Raw genomic sequence first — 19,400 nt, 5'->3', positions numbered from 1 at the left:
GTGCAGCATTTCTTCACCAAGCTTCACTGCCCATGGAAACCTCCTAAAAGTGCTCTTTGACACAAAGTTCATTGTACTGCTGTCCTTTTCTCTCTTAGATTTGAAAGTTGCCTTCAAATGCAGTTACAGCTTTAAGGGATCCACTTTACTCATTGCCCCTCCTGAATAATTGTTTATTTCGAAACAACCTCCTTGAAATCTCCCCACTGCTCAGCCAACACAAAGACATCGTGTTCTTCAAGGAGCCACCATCTGAGACCAGATTGTTAATAACAAAACTATTCCAGGTCTTAGCGTTCTCTCATCTATGAAATAAACATCCTTCTAAAACAGACAAATCAAATGGTGTTCAGAGACTATATTAATCATCTTTATTGCACTCAAAAAAACAACTCAAGACACGCGTAGAGAGTGGATTTTCAAATAGATGTTTTCTTGACCCAGTTATATTTTTATTCAGTGAAAAAGTTGACATTGAGACAAAAATTATCTTAAAATTGTGCAACAATATAGTAAAATCTTCAGCAGAATTCAGTGATTTGGAAACTTATCAAGGCAACTGAAATTATAAATACCTATTTTCACTTTGGAGAGAAACAAATATACAGTGTTTTACTTTACATAAGAGCAGAGTAGGCCTTTATTTTGCTGCAAATACTTTTCATTTTGCCTAAAAGTTTCTAATAATTCATAACAAGAGTCTTTAAATGAAAACAACATGGAATATCTGGGAATAATGTCCCAGTTCAGAATTCATACATATTCCATTTTAGCTATGACACATGAAACTAATACCATTCTTGGGTCATTTGGCTCTGATGATTTAATTCATAATATGGCTGCTCGGAATTAGTGGGCAGGAACATATATACAACCTGTCCTCCCTCAATCCATATCCAGTGGTGATACCCCTTCTGAAAACATGTTTATTGTTCACGTACCCAACAGTACATATCTCTTGCTATCTATTCCATATCTCAGTCTTGCATAGAAAGTAGTCTATATAAACTTAATGCACTGACTTTTATTACACAAAAATTGTACCTGAAAGGCAGCACACACTCCCGTTAAGAAAAATAACATAATTGGAATGTCAAGATACAATCCCAAATCAAGTAAAGATTCTGAATAGAGTTTTAGAGTGAATTCTGAAAATCAATATGGAGGTGGTATTCAATTTGCTTGCACCCCTGTATCCTTTTCTCTAAGGGACCTACCAATTCTCTGCCAGAGGAAGAGAAAAATCTTTTCAGGGATTCACCATGACCTCCTCAGCAGGAAAGTGATCAACCAAACCTGATGGATGGGGTTCCTGCCCTTAAGGAAGTACTGGGAATATAACCTTACTAAATGGAGTGGCTGCTAGGTGGCTATTTGAAGGCAGGATTCTCCATGGAGAAGTGGGTGATTATCTATAAGGGCGTCACAACACCATCACTCCCCCCAGTTCCTCCCAAAATGACCACTGCTTTGAGAAGGGTGACATTCCTTCAATTATGGAAGTATAATTTAATCTAGTGGACCACACATGATGCGCAGGCGAGACCATGCAGCTGTGTGTCCCACATCTGTCCCACCCAACTACCCCTAGTGATACCACCAGAGATGGAACCCCAGGAACCCTTCTTCCCAAGTCAGAATTTTCAACCAGCTACTCAGAATCGTAACTCCCTCCCTAGTTTTCCAGGGTAGCCAGTAGTTAGTTACTGGCGCATCTCACCTGCCTGGGGAAAGACATGACTTCTCTCTGGAATCCTCTGCAGAACTCTACTCTCTGTCATGTTATCTGCATAAACTCATGTCTCATAAGGCTCAAGGGCATTCAATACATAAAGGGGCAAAATCAGCTTCCAGAGAGAATTTGTACTCAACCCTGCTGCCTGCCAAATTTTCGTGGTGCATTAGTGGTCCATCACGGTCATGGATGTGCACTTCCAATGCACATTCTAATGTGCCCTGGGAGAGAACAAAACTTTTTCCCTGTACAGTGTGAACTTTTGAGGTGGCATCGCCAATGAGGTACAACAGCCCCTTGTTCAACCAGGAGCTCCAAGTGGTCACAGTGAAGACAATTATACGGTCACTCTCAAAGGCTGCACACAGTTTTAATTTCCTATTGTCACTCCAACCTCTGGACTCTTGCAGACGGCATATATACATCAAAACTCCACAAAGCTATGCAGAGGGAAATAAGAGTGCGTGCTTCAAAAGTTCATAAAAAATATATGATTTACACATAGCTGCATCTATCTAGCTTAGTCTTCAGGAACTTAGCTCTTCTGTTTATATAAAATACTGTAGCCCTAAAGGGTTGCATTTTCTCAAACAGCACAGTGGCATTTTTCAAAGGAGAAGGGTGATGGCCAGTCTGTACAGTACTGTGTACTAACCCCTGGGAGGCACTGGGAACGAGAATTCGATGCTCAGAAATATCTTAAGTTGCCAACTGGAGGCACATGCTCTGTAAAAAGGCTTGCCGAAAGAATAACTCAAAATGAAGTCTCAGAGCCTTTTTTAGATCAGCTTTTACCAATGCCACCAAAAAGTTGGCAGAAAAATAAAAGAAGAAAATATACTTCCTAGTAGTTCAATGAAATGACTTGCCTCCCACCAGACTTAATCTTTCAGCTATTTAAGGAGCTTATTAAAGTGGAGGTGGTAGGGCTTAGAATTGTGAACGAAACTCCAAGGTAAGTTAAGATGAGATAAAGCCAAAGAAACGCCAGTCTTTAAAAAAAATTAACAAAGGAGAGAGATAGCAAAGAAGAGAAAATATGCTGGCAGGAGATTCATCATTACCACCACTTGTTAAAATAACATGGAGCCTTACTAAAAAAATATAAGTGGCTCTTTGTTTTCCAAACAATCCCTAGGTAGAAGGAAACTATATTATCGCCCAAGAATGACTCTTGTGGTTAAAAGAAAGCAAATACTTGTGAGACGACGGTATATTGCGTCTGAGAGGAGATGAGGTTTTTAGGGAGCTGGTAGATAAAGGACATATTCGCAAGCGTGACTCTGGACTCTCCCCAGAGCTCAGTGCTTCTCGGACGGAAGAAGTTCTGCAGTGAGGTCCATACAGTAGAAGTCGCGACAATGCTAGACATTGGTGCCTAAACATTAAATCGAAAGGGTGGGTGGGCATCAGTCTGCAATGGATTCCACATACCTGTCATGTAGCCAGGATTTGAATACAAGGGTGGCATTTAAAGGAAGAAGACAAAAAATCTCAGCTTATTTTACATAAACTCTAGTGTTGCTGCTACTGTGAACTGGATCAAAGGGTTTCAAATTCGTAGACCTTCTGTATCTCTGTAAGAGTGAAGAGCACTTTCTCTTTAAGTTGGGCAAGGGTATGGGCAAGGGAGGTGGAAGAAAAGAAAAATAGAGAAGGCACTGACCCAATTCAAAATGACTGCATATATCGGTATGGATTTTTAAGGACAATAAGTGGTCACCCCAACACAAATATAGAACTTTACATTCGAGATTCTTCAGTGATAAGTAAAAACAAAACAAAACAAAAATCAAAAATGCTTCTACATTTGCCAGTGTATCTATCACGGCACAGGTCTCTCCCATAACCAGAGTAATTTTTTGCAATGACAATGACACCAGTGTATAAAATAGCAGTGTTATCATTTTGTAGCTTTGAAAGCTACATCTTCTACAGAAGCATATATAGTAAGAGTCCATCAATTAATATGAGAGGAAGCTGTTGCTTGCAAGGCTTCCCAAGCTGCAGCTCTGTTTAACTAAAATGGAGCAATGACTCAACACGCTCTCCTGCCAAATACCATTATGTGACACACCAAGTTAATAAAAACAGATTATTTCCAGAATGGCAACAAACTGCTTCCGTTCCTCACCCCTCAGTCCTATGGACGAGGGGCTCGTAACATTTGTGGTGTCAGATGACCACTAAAACCTTGCCTTTTACAGTCCCAATAAATTAACAAAATAACATGAAAGAACCTTCCCCCATAATACACCCAAACACTTTCACATAAACTAAACCCAAACAAAATTTAAACTTTGAGCACACTTTCAAGGAGGAGGGATTCCACCCATCACTTTCTCTTGAAGTCTTTATTAAATACATTTCTGTGTCTTAGAAAAATAAAAAGAATGGCCAATTTATTGAACCAAAATTATCTCACAGACTTAAAAGCATGCCCAGCAAGCACAGCCCTGTAAGACTACATTAATATCAAATCAAAGCAATTTGGTGACTAAAATCAACCTGGTTTGAAGTTCACAGTTGATTACTACAAAGTTTATTCATTCCTTCCTTTCTTTTTTTTTTTGTTTTTGTTTTGTTTTTGGCCCATATAAAAATAACATATTGCAACTCAAAGTGCATCTTTTAAAATAAACCATCAACTATCTTTATCAAATAAAATATTTACACCATTTGGTTTCTAGTGAGGAAAGCTCTTTCAGGCTATCACCATAGGGACGTCATCTGAAAATCCAGTTATCATCGGGGCATCTTCGTCGTCCTCTCCTAAAGGCAAAACAGTCAGTCCTTAGTGAGTTCCAGTGCACTTCTGTCTGACCCCACCTCCCACCGCTGTGCGTCTCCCATCCCCCACCACCTCACAAGCCCCAGCTTCTCTCTGACACTCTTAGGTCACCTTCTCCCCATCAAGGAAGGGGTGGCCAAGCTTATTTTAACGCTAGCATGAATTTAATCAAATAAATAAAGTCAATCTTTTAGGAAGGAGACCCTTACTACCTACCCAAAAGTCTAATGGATAGTTTAAGATCCCCAATTTGAGTTATCCACATCCTATGTTAGCACAGCGGACTTCATCGTCTATTTTCTCCTTTGAACCCACACTACCCTAAGAAAAGGTTCTTAGGGGGGGTTTAAGCGTTTTGAGGACAGCTTCCCAGCCAAATAGTTGTCACCTCGTGGTACAATGCTTGCAACTAAGTGCCAATCCGAATTTAGTAATCACTGCATGGCACCATAATGGGTCAACTCCTTTTGCTACAATAATAGAAGCAAAGGACCCACTCCATTCATGCAAGGCAGTCCAAGAACTTATAAAAAAGCAAGACAGGAAACTGAGAGGAAAAGCAAACAGAGCTAATATCAAATGATCAGTGAACGGGAATACATAAATGTCTTTACAAACAAACAAACAAACAAACAAACAAAATTATAACTAGTTTACAGGAAAAAAAAAAAAAGTAAACTCACATTCAGCATTCTGAGTCTGGAAAAGCCTGAGATTGGGAAGGTCCCCAAACACACCTACTTTGTTACGTTAAGTGGTCTACTAGCTCGATGAGCATTTGGTCTTGTGAGCATGAAGGCATTTATAAAAGGGACATTTCCTTGTTTTCCCCATGCTACATGTTATCAATAAAAAAAAAAAAATGGTCAGTGAGGTTTCACTAACAATCAGAAAGAAACAGCAAGATGGAAAGGAGTTCTTTGGACAAAGGCCGACGGGGAAAGCATGACTTTTTTGTCTTGACTGGGATTTCCAGAGATATCAGACCTCCACATCTGTGAAGAATGAGGGACTGGAAATTCTAGAGAATCTGCTAACACAAAGCCTAGGGCCTGTCCTTCCTGTACAAGCAAGCTCCACGCAGTGCTTCCACAAAACTGCTCCCCACCTCGGGCCAGACCACACTACTGAAGAGACTACCGAATGGTCCTTTAATTTAGGAGCCAATTCAAAGCAAAGGGCTCCAACTGGTTTAACCCAAAGCAGTGAGACCGCTGGTTAATGCATAACTCCTCTAGAGTCAAAAGATGAGCTTAAAGTAGGTACTTCCTAATCAAGTCACTGGCTTTGTAGGGTCTGCCCGGGGAGAAAGAACCACATACCCAGATCGTCCCCTGAGGAGAAAATGGCCGAGCCCAGCCTGGAGCTGTAGTGGCTATTGGCGAAGGCAGTGAAGCTGCTCTGCAGCCTCCGATGCTTTGTGTACAGGACGGCAAACCCGGCCCCGAGGCTCAGCAGTATCAGGAACAAGATGGGCACCACCACGGCAGCAACATCAGTCGATCTGGCAGCCTGAAGCGCTGACGCATCCCCACCTGCCAAGGCAAGATGCCAACCGGTGAGCCTTCTGCGTGAGGGCAGGGGAAAGGATCAGGCAACTCCTGAATGCCCCAACCACCCAAAAAGCTAGGAATTTGCAACAGCCACCCAAACTGCCTGTCTGGCATGACATGTCCCAGCACGTGACACCTGAATGTTTCCCGACTGCTTGTCATGAGCTGATGGATCCTGGGCCTTGTGCATGCAAATACGGTAATTACATTAGACTCCTAATCACTGCCTTGTTGGTTATGTAGATAATCTCTTGGAAGGGAGACCTTTGTTGGGGTATCAAATTGATTTCATTTGCATTATTACTTAAGACCACTTGCTTGCTTTACATAAGAGGATGTGAAATCAGACCACTAATTAACAAGGTTGCAATTATTTCCCCCTACTTGGCACCAAAGTCCCTCTGAACTGCAATTACCTGAAGCTCCATTAAGTGACACAAATGAGATTCCTTTACTGCAATACTGACTTAACAGCTCATGAAGTTTTATGAGGTTGTTTTACTTAAATAGAAGAGAAAGAGAACCTTTCCATCTACATTTAACATTTTCTCAAAGCTCTTTGCAAAGCCATTTAAGTATTTATAACCTAACACTGATGTCCCCTTCCCATTGTCTTAAACAAAGTTTTATGACAATGCTTTAACAGGGCTTTAGGGCAAAGCCATCCCCTTCTTGGGTTAGGGCCAGGCTTTCTGAAAGGGTTAGACTTTTTTGTCAAAGGTCCTGAGGAAAGTCGGAGCCTGAAGCAGAGAAATGGAAATTGGGAATCAGTTTTAGCTAAGGAAGCAAAATGGACTTTCTAGGTCTCAGTGAGGAGCCATGTCCGGCTTGAGGCTATTCCCCGATGTTGGGCAAGATGGCAAGATGGGTGGGCCAGGCTTCTGCCTCATGAGAAATCCAGTAGTTACCCAGGAAATCTTTCCAACAGGGGACTCATAAAGACGGACCAGAAAGCCATTTCTTGCAAGCCTAATCTAACAATTCAATATGTGCATGTCTTTAATGTCTTTCATTATTAACTTAACAGACAAAAAAAAAAAAAACCCTCCAGCAAAATTTTATTTCATGTGTCTCAACCTAACCCCAACTGTGAAGTGGTAAATCAGGGACATGCTCTTGGCTAGAGCCGTTAAGAGGAAGCCAGCATGGTGGAGGTGACAGGAATGAGTGAGCTCCCGCCCGCCACCCCACGTCCAAGGGGACAGAGGGCGGCAAAGGCTAAGATGTAGACTGGGAGGTCTAAACGAGAGATCCTTTCTGTTTGACAATCTTATTTATTAATTATTTTTTTAAGGCAGCTGGCAGGTGTTTTGGGGAAAAACAATAGTTTTTCCCAAAGTCTAGTTCACAGTCACTGATTGATTTTACTTAAAAACGAGGCTCTATTTAGGAAACACTAGGGTCACAAGAGTTCTGTCGTTGCCTGTGGGACCATCTCAGAACCTCTAATATGCTGTGATAATCCACATGAATATGGTATGCAGGGTTTTCCTCTTCTAGGGTGGTACCAAGGAAAAGTATTCCACCAGAACACACCCTGGGATACATGACATGACGGAACATACACCAACTCTAATAAGATTTTGGCTTGAGCACTGGTTAGTTCTCAGCTGGGAGTAAATGAAACTAAAAAGACCCGTGGAAAAAACGTTGTTGAAATCCTGGCCAAGCCACTACAGTATAAGCAGAATTTCTGTGTAAATGGAAGGTGTCTTTCTTCAGCCATCAGCATGCCCCAAGAACGCTATCTATGAGTGTCCACAAGACAGAGATCCCCGGGCAAATTCAGGTTCTGAGCTGAGGCACACCAGCTAAACTGAAGGGGAAGGCTGTAAAATCAGTCACTCCATAGCAAGGAGATCATTTACTGACTTGGAGCAGCAGACGAAATATTAGCATACTGGAGGCTCTGAAAAATCATAAGAAAACAAACAACAAAATTCATTATAGCATTTCCCAAATAGATTCTCCTTCTTAAACAAAACCTGTTAACCTTCCCTTTCTTGGGCTTTACATTCACAAATGTGGTTACCTTGTTAACTCCTGCTCCTCACACCACACCTGGCTCAAGAAGTCTTTTGTAAATAAATCAGTGCCTGATTAATTTGACACATAAATGATTTTCTTTTGAACTGAAAGAATACTTTAAATGCATTTTTGAAAAACACATTTTCATCAAACCATGCTACGTCCTTGATGTATTTCCCCAGAAGTGAGGCAGCAATAGCAACTTACCGGATCCCAAATCGTCATACAGCAGGACAGCAGGCTCCCCACAAATCTGGCTGCCAAAAAGGCATCTTGCTTGGACAGTGAAAGTATAGTTATGACCCAATTTCAGGTTGGAAATTTTAAAGAAATTGTCAGTAGTATTCCCAAGGTAAGCTGTGATATTCATGGCACTATCCAGCATGTGTATCTCGTAGCCCTGGAAACAAACACACAAGACATTGCTCAGAAAGCTAAATAAGGACTCCTGACAGCTTCTATTACTGGTTCTAACTTTATGTGAACTCCTTAGTGCAGGTTGTTATAGATGTTAAAGCACTTTGGGTTTCTTACCAGATCTTTTTACATTATCACTGAGCTACTGGATTCAGAAAATGGGCATTTTCCCATCCCAAATGTCTCAAATAACTACCATGCCCCTTATGAGCTGCAGAGTGGAGTGAAAAGCAGAGCCCTAACAAAAGTCACTGTAACAAATATTTCAGTACACATTCAGAGTTCTGGTCAGCAGTCCACTTGTCCCAAGCACCACTAAATGCCACCAAGAATCTGTACAATTCAATAGTTTGCTGTAATGGGATTTGACTAATAAATCCAGGTTGCATTGGACTCCAGCAATGGGGTAAGAAAAAGGAACTTGCATCAGAAAAGACAGGACATTTGTCCATAGAACAATGCATGGGGACACCATTGTCAGCCCACAGCTCACTTCTTATTTCCTTGCTTTTTCTCTTTCCCACGCTGATAGTAGTCCCACACGAGCCTGGAATTGAAATAGGAAGTGCTTCAGCAGGCTCAGGCCTCCCTACTCTCATAGGGAGAGTATGAAATAAATACGCTTCCTACTTAGACTGGCTGAGGAACAGTCCTGGACTCTTGTGCTGGAAAAGTTACTCATGGGACAGTCCTGACCCAGCATGACCCAGCATGGCCGAGATCAGGACATACCAGGGGTCGGCAAACTTTTGAGACGAAAGAGCTGCCAAGGTTCGGCAAACTGCAGCTCGCCAGCCACATGCAGCAATTTGGGTATGTACATGTGGCTCTGAAGTAAAATTGAAAATGAAAATAAAACTATCATAGTTTCATTTATAATATTAATTTAAAGTTTCCTTATTTGTAAAGATATATTTATGGCTCTCGAATAATTTTTAAATTGTTGTGAGGGACAAGATTGGCTCTTCCAGGGGTCGGCAAACTTTTGAGATAGAACGTACCCAAAGAGCTGCATATGGCTCACGAGCCGCAGTTTGCCGACCCCTGGGATAGACTATTGGACTTCTCTGCTGATCTCCAAGTATTCCAGTGTCAAACCCCCACCAACACCCACCCCACCAGCATAAAAAAGACTTCATCGCTTATCCCTATCCATGTACTGAGCCCAACTGCACACTCAATCTCTTGGTCCCCATTCCATTGACCTGTCTATTCTTGGAACTCTAAGTCATCGGGAGGGAAGGACGTGTAATGCCTACGCCAGAACCCCGCACTGGGGTTGGACCACTGAACTGAACCCCAACATAAAGCTGGGCTCCTGCTACCCAGAAAGGATCCCCGATGACAACTGGCTGCCAAACAGGGTCTCCTAATACCACCTGCCTGAAATCTCATCTCTGCCTTCTTTATAAACTAGCATTATTTTCTATCTATTAATAATATATATTTGGTGTACAACATTTGCAAAATACATAAAGGCATACAGAAAAAAATTAAATGACACAAACATCAACCACCCATAATTTATTCCACCAGTCCTCTTCTGCTGGGCATTTAGGTTGTTTCCTCTTTCTTGCTATCATAACTAAAACTGTCCCAAAGAGCCTCATATATACATTCCTTATGCATATTGTTTACTTAGAGTAAAATCCTAAGAGAACTGCTGGGTCAAAAGGTGTGAGCCCTTTTAACGTTTTTGTGCATATTACCAAAGTGCTTTACAGAGGGCTGAACCAGTTCCCATTCTCAGAGTGTTAACTGCCCCAACTATTACTCATACTGGTAATACTCCTTCCCCAAAACTTTGCCAATTTAATGTGAAGGTGCCATATTTTTGTTATTGAGATCACCAGTGAAGTTGAACCTTCTTTTCAATTGCTTACTGCTGCTGGAATTTTTTTACTTTGTTACCCCGACCTTTTTCAAAATCACAATATCTGTTTTGAATTGCTTTGAAAGCTTTCTTTATATTTAAGCATATTAATCATTAACATGTCATAGTTTGTGCGTTGTAAGAATTTTCAAATTTTAATATAGCTTTGCTTTTGGTATTACACTCTGACTACTGAGAACCCTAGGACTCTGCTGACATTATACTTCGAGGTCACCAGAGTTGACTTATTGTGTCTCTGTTTAGTTCATGCTTTGCTGACAATGGGGCCAACTCAGTTCCATTCAAGAACCCACCCTTGGGTGACAAATCTAATCCCAGGTTTCATTGTTCTTGTGCTCCTAACACCTGTTGTGAATACAGTAACTCACTGCCAATAACTAAACAAAACAAGTGTTTTTCATATGTCAACAATCTTCAAGTACTTCCTGCTCCCTTGAATTTCACTGGAAAGAAGCTGATGAGATACCAGGTTGAGAGTGCAACTCAGGTCCCCAGTACTCAAGCCACAGCCCTGACCTCAGATTGTTTGGAAAAGATGGGGCCCTTGGTTACAATGCTGAGCCCCAGTCCAGTTTCAGGAAGCACAAGCAGGCCTCCAGCCCATTTCTCTGTCTTTCAGGGGAAGACAAGTTCAGGCCTGAAATGTGCTTAGTGCAAAGATTCTCATCTTTCATAGGCAGTATAAACGTTTCACTAATTAGCAATCCCACAGAAAATGGTCCTTTAATTCTCAAGTTCACTCCCTTGCCTCATTCTTTTTTTTTTTTTACTCTATGTCAGCATGCTGTCACCGAGCTCATCTCTAAAGCAGCATTTCAATTAGATTGAGAAGTCATTGAGAAGGAGGAAGGAACTCACCCTGCTTTCATTAAAATACTTCTCCTTCAAAGCTAGACTTTTCCAAAACAGAAGAACATGGTCATTTTCTGTTATGATTTTTAAGGCATCGGGTGCTGATAACGAAACTGGAAATTAAAGATGAAATAAAATGCAGTTAGTGGCCATCCATTTGAATCTCCGTTTTCTTGTCTGTCAAAGGGAGATTAAATAATGCTAACCTTGAAGGGCTAGGTTAAGGAAGAAATAAAACACAGGTAGTACTTAGTATAGAGCCTAGCACATGGTAGACACTCTTTTAACTGGCATGTCTTCTGTTATTATAATACCTTTAGCCAAGAAATTTGGACAGTATCTAATTTAGTGGCTCTTAGACCCAAGGATAGCCAAAAACAAATGGGGTTGGGGAAGGAAAGCATGAAATAGAATGGATTAGACCTGAATCTGCTCTGGTTCCAGCCTGCTTTTCTGCTTTCCTTAGACCTGTCCCCAGAGCCCGAGGGGCCTCAGAGCTCAGTGAGGGGCTGGGGAGTTCTCCTTCAAGTCAGAGTCCTGGAATGACCAGAGTACACTGCCATGCCAGCCTCTACTACTAATACTCCTGACATGACTGCTGTCTGAATAAATGAGCTTATCACCTTCTTCTTGAACTTGAGCCTGACTAGAGCCACTCCCGGCTGGCAGCAAGTCCTCCTTTAATCTACTGCCCAGTTTCTGGTCTCCCTCCATGTCTACATATCATATTGCCACAAGGAACCATTGTGACTTTAGTTCAGGTCCCCAGATGAAATGATTGACTTGAGTGGCAAATGCTCAGTTTTATTTCCTAACTCTCTTGGGTATTCCTCCTCTTCTTCCCTAGAAATGTCAAAACCAGTTAGCATAGAGGAGACCAAAAGAGATACAGAATATTGAAAATGACAGCCACTCCCCAGCCCACAGTGCCCTGGCTACCACACTGCAGCCACATAAAGAACTCCTGCACGGCTCTGCCCCTGAGTATGGATACTGAAGGACAGTGTTTGTCCATCCGGTGCAATTCCTGGGAGTATTCCCTGTCTAGAGGTGTCCTAACAGCCCGGTAGGCTCCTTGCTGTGCAAGAAAGCCTCTAATCTCTCTCCTGCTTACCTGTGGTAATTTTTATACTGGAATCTTTGCTCATGTTCCCCAGTTGGACAATGACATGGTATTTCCCTCCAGGTTCCAACTTGTTAAGGGTGTATTCCACGGTACTGTTGCGGGATTTGACTTTGTAGCTCCTGTCGCTCTTCCGTATTAGATCTTTAACTGCAATTGCATACAACTAGACAAGAAAAAGACATTTTAATGATAATCGAAAATGTGGCATGTTTGTCGTCCTTCTAGGTCAATGGTGGATGACATAAATGTATCAGTGGCCATGACCCATAGCAACAACATGTGAGCCCCCAAGTCTGACTCTGCTCTTTGGGAAGCCGCCTCTGGGTGGCTAGGCCCAAAATGATAACAAGTATTTACTCTCAGGATTGTGCATTGAATTATCAATTCATTCTAAATAAAAAACTCTAGAGAAAGCCATATTTATTGTGACATCAGCAAATAGATAGGAACAGGCAAGAAAAACCCAAATTCATCATTCAACTTCTGTTATCTCCACCACTGTAATAGTTTCAGGATGTTGTCAGAGGAGATAATGAATGAAAATGGTCAAAGAACAAAAAACTTTATTCTCTTTAAGTTGCTTCTTACAGTTATGGGGAAAAGGGGAAACAGAAGGGATGGGTAGTAAGTACAGGAAGCTCAATCATCAGGAAGAAGTTGAGAGTCAAGAAGAGTCTTAGCAAACAAGCATTAAACATCACCGAGCTGGGATGGGGGCAGGGCAGAGAGAATGGAGGTAAAAGCAGCCTGGGGCAGAAGGAAATGGGAATTTTTTGCTTTGTTTTTGTTTTTCTCTAAAATCAATGCCTCTTCTTTTAGATCAGGGGCCAGCAAACTTTTTTGCAAGGGTTCAGATAGTAAATATTTTAGGTTTTGAAGGCCAGATGGTGTCTACCACAAGAATTCAACTCTGCCATGTGTAGCATGAAAGCAGCCATAGATAATATATAAACAAATGGGTATAGCTTGGTTTTAAGAACATTGTATTTATAAATCCGGGGATGGCCTGGATTTGGCCTGCAGGCCTTTGTTTACCACTCCATTTTGGAAGGTCAGGGTAGAAAATTGAGGTGGCAGAGAAGAAAGGGGGACAAGCCAATAATCATAGCCGGGAATGGAGAAGTGACAACTAAGAAAAGGTACCTATAAGAACGCCATCTTTGGCCAGACAGAAATGGGGGACCTCATGCTGAGCTCCAATCACCGAGGCCTATGTGTGGGTCTTGCCCCAATACAGGGCCCACTTCCCACCCCCAAACCAGGATAACTGGCCCACTCACCAAGTCCTGGTCAGGAGAATCATAAGGGGATTCCCACTTGATGACAGCTGAGGTTTTGCCTGTGTGAACCGCATGCAGGTGACGGGGAGGGAGCCTGCTGTCCGGGATCATCCTCACTACCACATAGTCTGAGGACGGCCCTTGGTAAGGGACCACCACGCGGACCTGAAACAAACACCACGTGGGCTCATGCAGTCTTCACTAAATCTTTTTTTTTTTCAGCAAAATAGTGACACACGTTCACAATTAAAAATCAATCAGTACAAAAAGATATAAAATGTAAAACAATTCCCCACCTACACCAGATGGCTAATTCACTTTCCCAGAGGCACCACGGGTAAGTTTTTTGTACTTCCTTCCAGAAATGTCCTATGTGTGCGTGTGTATATAGAGATACATACTTACATATGCATGTGTGTATATGCAGCCTGTTTTCTTAAAAAATCTTTTACACAAATGAGAAAACATTACACATATTATCATGTGCTTCACTCCTTTCATTAATAATACAGCTTAGAAAACTTTCCATATCACTACATTAGAGTTGTTATATTTCTTTTGGATGGTTGTCCTGTATTCCATTGCAAGGATAAGCTATACTATTTTTAACCAGTCCTCTCCTGATAGACATTTGTTCCAAATCTTTTGCTATCACAAGCAATAGTATATTAAACATCTTTTTGCATGTATCATGGCAGACATATAAAAGTTATATAGGCTAAATTGCTAGAAGTAGAATTCGACAAAAACTTTTATCTACTCCTGTGACCCATCTGCCAAGTTCTTAGCCCTCCATAATGGAGCCACAGTTGGTATGGCGGTTCATTTTGTGTTTCAAGCAAGTACTTGTGTACTAGGAAGTACATGTATTAAGAGTAATGATACTTGTGTACTATAGGAAGATAGAGTAACTATCTTCCCATCACTTACATGAATCCTGGAATCCACATCTCCAGGGTCCCAGGTCCTGGGTCTTGGCTAGGGGCCCAGGAATTAAGATGTCCCTTATAAAAACAAACTCCTCTGGCCTCTCTGGTATGGGATACTTACCAGAAACAAATACTGCTCATCCCTACTGACAATGACTGTTTTGTTGTGGAGTGAAGTTGTCAAGCTCTTTGGGTTGCGATAGAGGTCAAGAAAGGATGTAGCATAGAAGATACCATAAACCTGGTAAAAGGAAAGAATAGAAAAGGGACATCAGCTCAGTGGCAATGACCTCACTCTCTTAAAATCCCTAATTTATGACACTGGGAACCACTTCAAAAGAGCTCAGAGAGAAGTCTTCATTCAACATTTATTTCATCAGCATTTATAGAGAAGGCACATTGGGCCAAGCACTGTATTCACACCTACAAAGGTAAATATGGTGTGATCTGTGTCCTCAAAGAGCTTGTTTTTGAGGAGAGATGGGCAGAGAAGGNAAAAAAACCCACGAAACGAACAACAAAAAAAACAACTAAAATACCCCAGTCTGTTATGGACAATGCAATCTTCTCTGAAGCTTATTTTCCTATCTCTAAAATGGAAATACCAAAATTACAAGCTTTTTATGACAAATGAAGCAGAAGTAAGGGGATATCATGCTTTCAAAAAATCTTCCCTGGGCAGTGAATTTCTCTCCAACTACTCACGACAATTGGCCTCATCCTGGCCATCCTGGCAATCTTGATGGCCATCACAGCGCCTCCAGTTGGGGATACACTTCTTTGGCTGGTGACACTCGAACTCAAACCGGTCACATCGCCCAAGCTGGGTGGGAGTGGAGGCAGTGGTGACATTTGCTAGAAAACAAATTTTGTTTTAATTCACTTTTTAGTACTAAGGGAGTTGGCTAGTGACAGCAACCAATTCAATGTGTTAGGAGATTGCGGTGTTTTAGGAATTACAACGAGGACCTAAAGACAAATATGAGCTCTAGATAAAGACAGCAGATTGAATAGACATAGGCATCTAATTTTGCTCTCCTAGGACCCCACTAAGAGACAAGAGCAACAAAATTATGGAAGCTGGAAAGCAGACAGACAGTGGTAGGTGACTAAAGAGACCACAGCAGGATGTATGCTATCCTATTGTCAAAGGAGAAAGAAAGCTAAGAAACCAGCAAGATCAACATCACAGAATTCTCAAAAAGCTCGAAAATGGTATCGCAACTGGGGGAAAAGAGGGAGAAAGTTACAATAAAGAAAATGATTGAAAGATGTATAAGCAGCACCTAGACTTCCTACCCCCGACCCCCACTAGCCCAGGAGACAATCAGCCTGCACATATCCCCTTGGAAGGCTAGAGGAATGTTATTTGGAGAGGGTTAAGAACAGGGTTGTTTTGCCCGCAACTAAAGACTGAACTCAGCACCTTGAGCTGAGGGGCCGCCCGGATGGGTCAGTGTATAGAGCATGCACTCTTAACAATGAGGCTGCTGGTTCGACTCCAGCATGGCTTGGTGGCTACGCCCACCCGCAACTAATTGAACACAGCACCTTGAGCTGAGCGGCGAGACTGGACTTGGAACTGAGCTAGCTGCGCCCTCCACAACTAAGATCAAAGGACAATAACTTGGCTGTTCCCCCTTCCCCAATTCCCCAACACTGTTCTTCTCCCCCAATTCCCCAATAAAATCTTAAAAAGAAAGAAAAAAAAGGAACAGGGCTGTTTAGACAGGCATAGTTGGGATCAAGAATGTGGTACCGAAAAAAGGGGATTAAAGGTACAGATTGCTGAACGAATAGAAAGACCCTTCTCCTCTTGCTCAGGAACCTTGGCAGTAAGACCTTCATTCTCCAGGCGGGAGATTGTAAAAATTTTCTCTAGAAAAACTGACCATCCTCAGAGACAAACCCTAAGATAACCCAGATCAAGAGTTTCCCAAACAGCACAACCATGAAACTCAAAGTTGACAAGCCTATCCACATGTGCAGAATTTCTTAGCAGTGTTTTAGCCCCCAGCCTTAAATACAAGTAAGCAACTGAGGATTATCTCAGGAAAACCTCAGACATGAAAGATAGAAATCAATGCAGACCCCTTCCACCTGCCAAAAAAGAAATGTGGAGGAAACAGAGACTTTGTAAGAAGAAAACTTCAAAAAAGTATCTTTAATGTCCTCAGAAAGTATATTTATCCATAAAAAAGGACAAGATGCCATAAAAAGAGAAACAGTATTAAAAATGTAAAAGCTCTTGGAGCCGGCCGAGTGGCTCAGTTGGTTAAGAGCTCGCTCAAGAGTCTGAGCTCTGAGCAACAGCAGTTCGAGTCCCGACCCGAGCTGAGCAGCCGCTGAGCTGCCAACAGGTGGCAGGATGGCTCAGCTAAAACAAAAAAAAAAAAATGTAAAAGCTCTTAAAATTAAAACCGTAAAAATTCAAATGGAAAACTCAGTAGACAAATGAAAGATAAAGTAAATATTCCAGAGTAGAAAAAATATATATAAAGAAATTAAAAAAGAAAAAGAAAAAAAGTAAGTGGGCCACATCAGAAGATCCAACATATGAATGACACAAGTTCCAGGATGAAAATGAAAACAGGGAAGAAAATATCATGAATGAAATAGTTTAAAAAAAAATCCTTTAAAACTAAAATACATAAATTACCAGAATAAAAAGCCTATCAGTGTTCACTACGTTGGACAGAAAAGGACCCACATCAAAGCACATCACTGTAAAATATCAAAACAATAGAGCCAAAGGGAAGATTCTATAAGCTTCCATAGAGTAAACACAGGTTACATACAAAAAAGATCAAAATCAAAATGGCTTTGGATTGCCCAAGAGCTGTTTAAAGACAGTAGAGCAATGCCTTCAAACTTTTGAAGGAAAATTGTTTACAAACTAGAATTCCAAACCCAGCCCAACTACCAATCAGGTCTAAAGAGAGAAGAAAGGCACTTTCAGACCAGGAAGACCTCACATGTATCTCCCATATACCCTTTCTCAGGAACTTTCTGGAAAATGTTCTCTATCAAAACATGAGATTAAAAAAGAGAAAAATCTGGCATACAGAAAACTGAAACTCCAACACAAAAGAGGTAAAGTGAGTCCTTAGGATGATGGAGAAGCAATAGCCCAGAAGATACCGGTGCCCCAGGCATAGAGGTCAACCAGCATGAACCAGAGCAGCAAAACTTAACAAACACATTGAGGCTTTCATCACTATGTCTTTGGCCACTGTATCATGATATTCACATGACAAAGCTACTCAAGGGTCTGCTCCACCACAAGAAGGGGGTAAACCAAGAAAAAACAAGTCACAACATCCAGGAAATAGGGAATCTAAGTCAGGAAAAAGGCAAGGAGAATTCCAAGGAGGGCAGTGAAGTCCCAGGGTCAGAGGCATGTAGCAGACCTAGAGAAGAATCAGCATAGAAAAGAGAGGCCCAGCTCTGACAAAGGGGATCACCAAAAGACACACTGGAGCTGAGGAATCACCTGATACGGTGACCTTGTGGAAAGTTATTCTGGAAGGCTACTGACCGGTGGAAAGCATTAGCAAATGGTACAAAATAACATGAACTAACAAACAAAAACACCAAGTATTAAACTTTTGGATAGTATGTGTATTCCACAGTTTTAACTGGATTTTCAAAGGGGCCTCTCCAACCCCAGAACCACTCTGCTAAAACAGGTACATGGAGAACAGTGGAAAAAATGAGGTTAGGAAGCTAGGTCAAGGCAAATCACAGCACTCATACTCAGACAATAAGAGAGCCATCAGAAGGTTCTAGTACTAGGGGAGGACATGATTGTGCATCAGTGTGTGGCTTCTTGGAAGATGAATTGAAAAGGGAATAGACACAAGGCAACGAAACCATGTAGAAGACTTTTACACTGAAGAAATAACATCCAAGAGCTAGAGATAGCACCAATCTAAATTTGTACCAATAATGTACATAAAAAAGAAATCACAAAAGCTGAATGGAATATCTAAATAGGAATCTGATCATTCATTGGATAAGTCAGAATTTGCTACAGTTTGTTAATGTCATAGTCAGAGTTTCAATAACCAAAATGAATTTTGAGAGGACAATCAAGTTACTAAATAGAGAGGTGGGCCTTGGGGGAAAAAGGCAGAGATAAAAGGTTTTGTTTTGGTTTTTTTTCCTTTTTATAACAAATAGTTTTAATTTGAGAAGCACTTATAGGATACCCGACCATTTGCCTACAAGGTGATAAAAAAAACGGTGAATGTTTAAATTTAAAAAAATTATTACAGTAAAGAACACATTGCCATTAATCCCCCTCAAAATAATACCCCTTGTTTCATACACACTTATTCCATTGCTCTTGCCACTTTCTGAAGCAGCTCTGAAAGTCCTCTTTCATGACTGTCTTTACTTCATCTTCCATCATGACAATGCTCTATGTCACACATTGCTTCTAGTATGGCAATTTCTGTCAGATAAAAACATGATGGTGTATCCTCACCCACACTATTCACCAGATCTAGCACCATGCTATTTCTGGCTCTTCCCCAAAGTCAAAATAACTATGAAAGGAAAACATTTTGAATCAGTTCAGGACATTGAGGCAGCCACGACAGCGTAACTAAGGATACTCACAAAAGAGGACTTCCAGAACTGCTTCAGAAAGTGGCAAGAACAATGGAATAAGTGTGTTTGAAGTGAGGGGGAGTATTTTGAGGGGTCTTAATGGCAATGTGTTTTCTACTGTAATAAACGTTTATTTATTTATTTATTTATTTATTTATTTATTTATTTATTTATTGTTTTT

General features: G+C 41.2%; 1 protein-coding gene across 1 annotated transcript in view; it reads right to left on the bottom strand.

Annotated features, from left to right (window-relative positions):
- Positions 1-348: 348 nt before the first annotated feature.
- SORL1 (sortilin related receptor 1) overlaps positions 349-19,400 on the bottom strand; it is a 185,312-nt gene continuing 166,260 nt past the window's right edge. Inside the window, exons 35-42 of the mRNA XM_019666166.1 lie at positions 17,265-17,329; positions 14,727-14,846; positions 13,677-13,841; positions 12,385-12,559; positions 11,277-11,383; positions 8,315-8,507; positions 5,849-6,061; positions 349-4,507 (exon numbers count right to left, since the gene is read on the bottom strand). Of these exons, the coding sequence (XP_019521711.1) occupies positions 4,440-4,507; positions 5,849-6,061; positions 8,315-8,507; positions 11,277-11,383; positions 12,385-12,559; positions 13,677-13,841; positions 14,727-14,846; positions 17,265-17,329 (1,106 nt within the window). The 3' untranslated portion in view covers positions 349-4,439. The remainder of the gene's footprint in view (positions 4,508-5,848; positions 6,062-8,314; positions 8,508-11,276; positions 11,384-12,384; positions 12,560-13,676; positions 13,842-14,726; positions 14,847-17,264; positions 17,330-19,400) is intronic.

The sequence above is a fragment of the Hipposideros armiger genome, unplaced genomic scaffold, assembly GCF_001890085.2.
Source record: "Hipposideros armiger isolate ML-2016 unplaced genomic scaffold, ASM189008v1 scaffold_463, whole genome shotgun sequence".
Lineage (NCBI taxonomy): Eukaryota > Metazoa > Chordata > Mammalia > Chiroptera > Hipposideridae > Hipposideros > Hipposideros armiger.
Note: the sequence above shows the minus strand (reverse complement) of the source record. Positions and strands in the feature narration are given on the sequence as shown.